We start from the raw sequence: 9528 nt of genomic DNA, 5'->3' as shown, positions 1-9528 counted from the left end.
TCATCATCCTCAGGCATGGAATTTTCCAGAACTTCAAGCTGGAACAACAACCCTTGACATCTGTGTGTGTGTGTGTGTGCAGGACGGTGCCAGCCCAGGACAAATCCTTCGCCGTGGGGGTCCAGTACATGCTCTTCAGAGTCCTCGGTGAGGTCCGCCACACCAATGAAGACCAGAAGGTCGGCTCTGACGTCTCCATCTTGTGTGTCCGCAGCCTTCATGCCCGGCCCGGTTCTGTACGGCACCATCATCGACTATACGTGCATCCTGTGGGACCGGAAGTGCGGACGGCAGACTTCCTGTCTCTACTACGACTTGGAGCACTTCAGACAAAGGCAAGTCACTGAGTTGGGGAGGTGTTTAGGGCACGTCCGACCGGTATACGGGGAAGAACCAGAACACGTTGGGGATCGGTGTGGATGGTTGTAAGGTCGGAATCGGGTTTAAAAATGGCGCAACATTTTGAGAGTTTAGGGCATTGTTGAATTATGAATACGTCCATTCATTTGAATGAGAATTTCCTGGAAATTTGGGAATTTCGAGAAAAAACAAGAATCTATGAAAACATTGATACTAGCACACTTGTCCTAGATCAGGGGTCGGCAACCCGCGGCTCTAGAGCCGCATGCGGCTCTTTAGCGCCGCCCTAGTGGCTCTCTGGAGCTTTTTCAGAAATGTATGAAAAATGGAAAAAGATGAGGGGAAAAAAATATATTTTTTGTTTTAATATGGTTTCTGTAGGAGGACAAACATGACACAAACATCCCTAATTGTTATAAAGCACACCGTTTATATTAAACATGCTTCACTGATTCGAGTATTTGGCGAGCACCGTTTTGTCCTACTAATTTTGGCGGTCCTTGAACTCACCGTAGTTTGTTTACATGTATAACTTTCTCCGACTTTCTAGGACGTGTTTTATGCCACATTTTTTTCTGTCTCATTTTGTCCACCAAACTTTTAACGTTGTGCATGAATGCACAAAGGTGAGTTTTGTTGATGTTATTGACTTGTGTGGAGTGCTAATCAGACATATTTGGTCACTGCATGACTGCAAGCTAATCGATGCTAACATGCTATTTAGGCTAGCTATATGTACATATTGCATCATTATGCCTTATTTGTAGGTATATTTGAGCTCATTTAGTTTCCTTTAAGTCATCTTAATTCCATTTATATCTCATGACACACTATCTGTATGTAATATGGTTTTTAATTTTTTTTGCTGCTCCAGACAGATTTGTTTTTGTATTTTTGGTCCAATATGGCTCTTTCAACATTTTGGGTTGCCGACCCCTGCCCTAGATGATATGAATGGGTTGGTGTTGGGATTTTTCGAATCAATTGAAAAATGTTGACATAGTAACGGTTTGAATTGAAAATGGGTATTTCGGAATTCCTGGAATTTCGGGAAAACCGAGAATTTGTACAAACATTTTTTTTTTTTAAATATGGATAATCCAACAATTGTCGTGGATGACATGGATGGGTCGGTGTTGGGATTTTTCGAATCGGTTGAAAAATGTTGACGTAGCAACAGTTTGAATTGAGAATGGGTATTTCGTCATTCCTGGAATTTTGGGAAAACCGAGGATTTGTACAATTTTTTATTTTTTTTTAAATACAGGTAATCCAACAATTGTCCTACATGATATGAATGGGTTGGTGTTGGGATTTTTCGAATCAGTTGAAAAATGTTGACATAGTAAAGTTTGAATTGAGAATGGGTATTTCGGAATGCCTGGAATTTCGGAGAAACCGGGAATTTGTACAATTTCTTTTTTTTTTAAATAAATGTAATTCAACAATTGTCCTAAATGATATAAATGGGTCGGTGTTGGGATTTTTCGAATCGGTTGAAAAATGTTAACGTAGTAACAGTTTGAATTGAGAATGGGTATTTGGGAATGCCTGGAATTTCGGAGAAACCGGGAATTTGTACAATTTCTTTTTTTTTTAAATACATGTAATCCAACAATTGTCCTAGATGATATGAATGGGTTGGTGTTGGGATTTTTCGAATCAGTTGAAAAATGCTGACATCGTAACAGTTTGAATTGAGAATGGGTATTTCGGAATGCCTGGAATTTCGGAGAAACCGGGAATTTGTACAATTTCTTTTTTTTTTTAAATAAATGTAATCCAACAATTGTCCTAAATGATATAAATGGGTCGGTGTTGGGATTTTTCGAATCGGTTGAAAAATGTTGACGTAGTAACAGTTTGAATTGAGAATGGGTATTTCGTCATTCCTGGAATTTTGGGAAAACCGAGGATTTGTACAATTTTTTATTTTTTTTTAAATATAGGTAATCCAACAATTGTCCTACATGATATGAATGGGTTGGTGTTGGGATTTTTCGAATCAGTTGAAAAATGTTGACATAGTAACAGTTTGAATTGAGAATGGGTATTTCGGAATGCCTGGAATTTCGGAGAAACCGGGAATTTGTACAATTTCTTTTTTTTTTAAATAAATGTAATCCAACAATTGTCCTAAATGATATAAATGGGTCGGTGTTGGGATTTTTCGAATCGGTTGAAAAATGTTGATGTAGTAACAGTTTGAATTGAGAATGGGTATTTCAGAATGCCTGGAATTTGGGAGAAACCGGGAATTTGTACAATTTCTTTTTTTTTTTAAATAAATGTAATCCAACAATTGTCCTAAATGATATAAATGGGTCAGTGTTGGGACTTTTCGAATCGGTTGAAAAATGTTGATGTAGTAACAGTTTGAATTGAGAATGGGTATTTCAGAATGCCTGGAATTTGGGAGAAACCGGGAATTTGTACAATTTCTTTTTTTTTTAAATAAATGTAATCCAACAATTGTCCTAAATGATATAAATGGGTCGGTGTTGGGATTTTTCGAATCGGTTGAAAAATGTTGACATAGTAACAGTTTGAATTGAGAATGGGTATTTAGGAATTCCTGGAATTTCGGGAACACCGAGGATTTGTACAATTTTTTTATTTTATTTTTTTAAATAGGTAATCTAACAATTGTCCTAGATGATATGAATGGGTCTGTGTCGGGATTTTTCGTGAATTTGTACCAAAAAAAAATTGATTGGTGTGTTTGTTGTTCCCACTTGAGGGATGTTTTTGAAGGTATTTTGGAATTCCTGGAATTTCGGGAAAACGTGGAATTTGTACAACTTTTTTTTTTGGTTGAAAATATAGGTAATCCAACAATTGTCCTAGATGATATGAAGGGGTCGGTGTTGGGATTTTTCGAATCGGTTGAAAAATGTTGACATAGTAACAGTTTGAATTGAAAATGGGTATTTCGGAATTCCTGGAATTTCGGGAACATCGAGGATTTGTACAATTTTTTTATTTTTTATTTTTAAAATGGGTAATCTAACAATTGTCCTAGATGATATGAATGGGTCGGTGTTGGGATTTTTCGTATCGGTTGAAAAATGTTGATGTAGTAACAGTTTGAATTGAGAATGGGTATTTTGGAATTCCTGGAATTTCGGGAAAACGTGGAATTTGTACAACTTTTTTTTGGGTTGAAAATATAGGTAATACAACAATTGTCCTAGATGATATGAAGGGGTCGGTGTTGGGATTTTTCGAATCGGTTGAAAAATGTTGACATAGTAACAGTTTGAATTGAAAATGGGTATTTCGGAATTCCTGGAATTTCGGGAACACCGAGGATTTGTACAATTTTTTTATTTTATTTTTTTAAATAGGTAATCTAACAATTGTCCTAGATGATATGAATGGGTCTGTGTCGGGATTTTTCGTGAATTTGTACCAAAAAAAAATTGATTGGTGTGTTTGTTGTTCCCACTTGAGGGATGTTTTTGAAGGTGGAATGATCAAAAACAGTTGAAAAATGTGGACAGTGAAAACTTTCCAAGAGGTGCAAATAGAACTTGAGAAAACCGGGAATTCGAAAACAGTAGTTTGATTGTCCAAGGTGAGTGGTGTGTTTGGATGGTGGTACGGTTCGAATCGGGTGAGAAATGTAGGGATTGTGCATGCTTGAAAATTGGGAATTCTGGGTAATCCGGGATGAATAAATAAAAAACGGCCAAAACACATTTTTTTACGGCACAAACGAATGGCAGTGTTATTGGGCTGCTAAGGCTAACACCTAATGAGACGCACACACCCAGGGATTTGATCACCCTGGGGTGGGCCCTTCCTCGGCAGAGGGTGTCTTGTGGTAAGCCGGGCCGAAACACCCCTTGACGCTGGGGCACACAACTGAAGATGGTGGAAAAGCCTCCCAGCAGTGTCACCTAGCCTCACTTAGGTATGCAGTTAGGTGCAAGTCTGGCTCAGGGAGGAGGACACCCCTGCCATGCAGAGTCCCCAGGGATTCTACCGACTAGTCCTTTCAACAAATTCATATCTGCAATTATTAGAGCGGCCAACTTCACGCATGTCCATGTGACGTTGTCTTTGTCTCGGCAGGTTCTTTGGTCTCCAGTTGGTCTTCATGTGCGGGGGTCTGCTCTGCTTCTTCTTGACCGCTGTGGTCCTGCACAGGAGGGCGGGGCTTCGGGTCCCCGAGGCCGCCGACAAAGACGTGTACGAGTTGGTGGACGGACGCAAACAAGCACAAGTCAAAGTCCAGACTTGAGTACATTATAAACGGTATACTTTTTATAAGGCGGGGGCAGTTCCCCTGACGTCCACCAGAGGACGCCAACATGTTACGCTCAGAGCCGTGTACTGCGAGAGTGTGGCCAACCCGGTTTCAAAGGTGGTCTCAAAATGGTGCTGTGAGGAGCTTTTGACCAATCATTGAGGAGCTTTTCCGGCCATACTTTCTCTGATTGGTCAAGATGCCCTCACATGACGACAGGGGTTATTTTGTGATTGAAATTGATTGATTGAAACTTTTATTAGTAGATTGCACAGTACAGTACATATTCCGTACAATTGACCACTAAATGGTAACACCCCAATAAGTTTTTCAACTTGTTTAAGTCGGGGTCCACGTTATGGACCACACCCTCCACTAACCACGTTAAACCCAGATTCCGATCTAACAAAGGTCTTAAAGGGGAACATTATCACAATTTCAGAAGGGTTAAAACCATTAAAAATCAGTTCCCAGTGGCTTATTTTATTTTTCGAAGTTTTTTTAAAAATTTTACCCATCACGCAATATCCCTAAAAAAAGCTTCAAAGTGCCTGATTTTAACCATCGTTATATACACCCGTCCATTTTCCTGTGACGTCACATAGTGATGCCAACACAAACAAACATAGAACAGCAAGGAATAGCGACATTAGCTTGGATTCAGACTTGTATTTCAGCGGCTTAAGCGATTCAACAGATCACGCATGTATTGAAACGGATGGTTGTAGTGTGGAGGCAGGTAGCGAAAACGAAATTGAAGAAGAAACTGAAGCTATTGAGCCATATCGGTTTGAACCGTATGCAAGCGAAACCGACGAAAACGACACGACAGCCAGCGACACGGGAGAAAGCGAGGACGAATTCGGCGATCGCCTTCTAACCAACGATTGGTATGTGTTTGTTTGGCATTAAAGGAAACTAACAACTATGAACTAGGTTTACAGCATATGAAATACATTTGGCAACAACATGCACTTTGAGAGTGCAGACAGCCTAGTTTTCATCAATTAATATATTCTGTAGACATACCCTCATCCGCTCGCAGATTTCTTTGACTTTATCGTTGGAAATGCATCTGCTTTGAGTGTCGCAGGATATCCACACATTCTTGCCATCTCTGTCGTAGCATAGCTTTCGTCGGTAAAGTGTGCGGAACAAACGTCCAATTCCTTGCCACTTTCGCATCTTTGGGCCACTGGTGCATCTTGAATCCGTCCCTGTTCGTGTTGTTACACCCTCCGACAACACACCGACGAGGCATGATGTCTCCAAGGTACGGAAAACAGTCGAAAAAACGGAAAATAACAGAGCTGATTTGACTCGGTGTTTGTAATGTGTTTGAGAAAATGTGACGTCATCGCTCCGAGAGCGAATAATAGAAAGGCGTTTAATTCGCCAAAGTTCACCCATTTAGAGTTCGGAAATCGGTTAAAAAAATATATGGTCTTTTTTCTGCAACATCAAGATATATATTGACGCTTACATAGGTCTGGTGATAATGTTCCCCTTTAACTCATTCTCCTTCTATGCCACATCAATATGGAATGCACTCCCAACAGGTGTAAAAGAAAGGGCATCTCTATCCTCCTTCAAAACCACACTAAAGGAACATCTCCAGGCAACTTCAACCCTAAACTAACACCCTCCCTTCCGCATCCTACCTCCCCGGATTGTAAATAATCAAATGTAGATACTTATTCTTATGCTTTCTGATCTCTCTCTCTATGTCCACTACTTGCTGTACATATCTTACCAAGTCAGTCCTACACTGTTTCAATGTCCATTTCTCTGATGATGCAATTGTTGATGACTGAAGTGTTGATATCAACCAAACCTAACCCGCCCCCTCTCCACATCCCACACCCCGGATTGTAAATAATGTAAATAATTCAATGTATATACTCTGATGATTATCTTGTGTGATGACTGTATTATGATGATAGTATATATCTGTATCATGAATCAATTTAAGTGGACCCCGACTTAAACAAGTTGAAAAACTTATTGGGGTGTTACCATTTAGTGGTCAATTGTACAGAATATGTACTGTCAGTGACGTGCGGTGAGGTTGATGGCTGGTGAGGCACTGACTTCATCACAGTCAGATTTACAAACATATGAACCCTAAAGACTTTCTTATTCACCATTTGATTGGCAGCAGTTAACGGGTTATGTTTAAAAGCTCATACCAGCATTCTTCCCTGCTTGGCACTCAGCATCAAGGGTTGGAATTGGGGGTTAAATCCACAAAAATTATTCCCAGGCGCGGCGCCGCTGCTGCCCATTGCTCCCCTCACCTCCCAGGGGGTGATCAAGGGGATGGGTCAAATGCAGAGGACAAATTTCATTACACCTAGTGTGTGTGTGACAATCATTGCTACTTTAACTTAACTTTAACTTTACACATACAAACTGTAGCACACAAAAAAGCACATTTAATAAAAAAAAACGTTATTATAGTCTTACCTTTATGTAATATATTGGGTTGGAGGCAATAACCAGTCGAGGTGATGAAGTACGTCTCTTTACTGTAGACTTCAGAACAGACTCAACACACTTGACGTCAGGTGCGCAACACCACGTAAATTGTTGGCCAACCAAAAAGTAACCACAGTACGCTATAGCCAACATTAACCAGGAGATGGCAACAGACAAACATAGATCACTCTTTTACATTCCTCCCCTTTCAGAAATGTAGAAGTTACTCAATAGAAATAAACAACCCAACCAAAAAATGCAGCAGCTCAATAAGAAGCCAAAAAGTGCAAAAACAATAATGTTCGTGTTGGAGGAGTTGTGAATGAATGAAATATAAAATCCGTGCTGCAGTCTGCAGGTGTACATAATGTTGTGGCCCTGCAGTCATTCACAACTCCTCCAACACGAACATTATTGTTTTTGCACTTTTTGGCTTCTTATTAAATAACTTTTTTAAATAGATTCAATCTTGCACGTGGAAAGTTTAAGTGTGGGCTTTAGTTGATATAACACTCCCGTCAGGGAGTGCATTCTCTACCACCAGGAGGCGGGATTACTGCGAGCCTCACACAGTGCGTCTTCGCAGCATTTTTATGATTGCTCAGCACAAGAAATACGTTACACACATACAGTTGTTGACAAAATACACTGTACATTATATACCTCAGCTAACTAAACTATGGAAATGTATAATATAATTCATATAGCAATACGGTCTCACTGCACAGCAGGCCAGCAGTTAGCCGAGTCCGCAATCCATGTTGAGGCACAACTGAGTGACGTGCCTCAACTGGCTGCTGATCACCGCACCGTCTCTTCTCAGTATTTGAACGGCAAATGTGAAAATTCAGCGATTTTGAATAACAATAATCTAAAACTGGTGAAGTTAAATGGAAAATAACTTTATAGTACAATCACTGGATACATATAACAATTTAATTAATTTTTTTTAGTGACTGCACGTCATTGTGTACTGTACTGTGCAATCTACTAATAAAAGTTTCAATCAATCAATCAATCAATCAAAAACCCTCTCTATGCAAGACTCTGGTTACACTTCAGCTAACGCACCACAATACTTCACATACTTCTATAAAAAATGTAACTCAATATTATACTTCATTACTGTTACTAAGATGTAGTTATATTTCAAAGGACCCTAAAACTATCTAATGTAGTCAACTTCTATTACCATGGTGAATAATATACATACTCAATTCCTCTCCCCTCAGATATTTGGAATCATTAAGAGCCTAGCTATAAGAATAAATCTATATATTGATGGATTGATCATATATTCTTAGTCAGTCAGGTATTGAATGAAAATATTTTTTTGCTCAGTATACGGTTTACCTGTTATACCTTAATTATCGGGTCTTGTTAGTTCCAGGCCGAACCGTGGCCAACCAAATTTCCACCAAGTAGCATTATTAATTAATGTAATATTTTCATGGTTGGAGCATAAAAAACAGTTTATGACCTCTAAATGTGTTTTTTGTTTACATACTTAGAGCCTCTAAATATAAAATAGCAGCTATACAGTATCACAGAGGATTCTCCTAGCTTCATTGCTATGGTTGTCACCCGGCCACTTCGACACGGCCATGTCATGGAAATACTTCATCGCATCCTGGGTATTTTTTTCTAAGTTAGAACTGGGCACCGTGTGCTGAAACCACGGGCTTAAACTGTTCCGCTAAAGCAAGAATTAATGGCAGCTTTGTTGTTGGAATTCCGCATTGTCAGCAATATGTTTTGTGCAAATCAAATTTTCCATCTAATGCTGTGAAATAGAGTGAGGTGCATTTCAGCCCAGTAAATATTAAAACTGGTATCAGGACTCTGAACCACATACTTTCTCATCTTGTCCTGTCTTTAATGATGACCTGAGCTCATAAGTAAAGAGTCTGCCAAAGTCCCCACTAGGGATGGCTACCGTTCACATTTGAACCAACACGGTACCAATTCCCAGTACCTGGTCCCAATTCCTGGTAGGCTACCTGGGAAAGAGACGAGGTAATCAGAATCAGAATCAGAAGTACTTTATTAACCCCAGAGGGGAAATTGAGATTTTCTGCACAATCCCATTCCAGATCATACAAACATTACAGGGAGACAGAAATAGGATCGCTGACGGGTCTGCCAACTTCCGGCGCTCCTTACATAAAAAAGGTGACAGACAGGTAAACGTAGAGGGGATGAGGGGTAGAGTGGTAAAAAAATACTCAGTCAAAGGCTGGACACCAGGGAGGGGGTCCAGACTGAGGCCAAGGAAAACAAACTCATAGCCATAGCACACATAAACATGTTGCATAGAATCAACAAAACTTGCAACAGAGGGGAGGGAGTGGGAGCTACGGAGGCCGGCTGCTGCTGTATAAGCGCTACTCAGCCGTCCATTGCTGCTAAGGGGAGTCAAGCGATGGTGAAGTGGTGGG

General features: G+C 40.0%; 1 protein-coding gene across 1 annotated transcript in view; it reads left to right on the top strand.

The window, feature by feature from the left end:
- Nucleotides 1-8949, top strand: part of slco2b1 (solute carrier organic anion transporter family, member 2B1) — a 23959-nt gene extending 15010 nt beyond the window's left edge. The window contains exons 12-15 of the mRNA XM_061931135.2: nt 1-13; nt 83-147; nt 215-335; nt 4438-8949. The exon at nt 1-13 is cut by the window's left edge and continues 151 nt beyond it. Of these exons, the coding sequence (XP_061787119.2) occupies nt 1-13; nt 83-147; nt 215-335; nt 4438-4606 (368 nt within the window). The 3' untranslated portion in view covers nt 4607-8949. The remainder of the gene's footprint in view (nt 14-82; nt 148-214; nt 336-4437) is intronic.
- Nucleotides 8950-9528: the final 579 nt, after the last annotated feature.

Source organism: Nerophis lumbriciformis, linkage group LG37 (assembly GCF_033978685.3).
Source record: "Nerophis lumbriciformis linkage group LG37, RoL_Nlum_v2.1, whole genome shotgun sequence".
In the NCBI taxonomy this organism is placed as follows: Eukaryota; Metazoa; Chordata; class Actinopteri; order Syngnathiformes; family Syngnathidae; genus Nerophis; species Nerophis lumbriciformis.
Note: the sequence above shows the minus strand (reverse complement) of the source record. Positions and strands in the feature narration are given on the sequence as shown.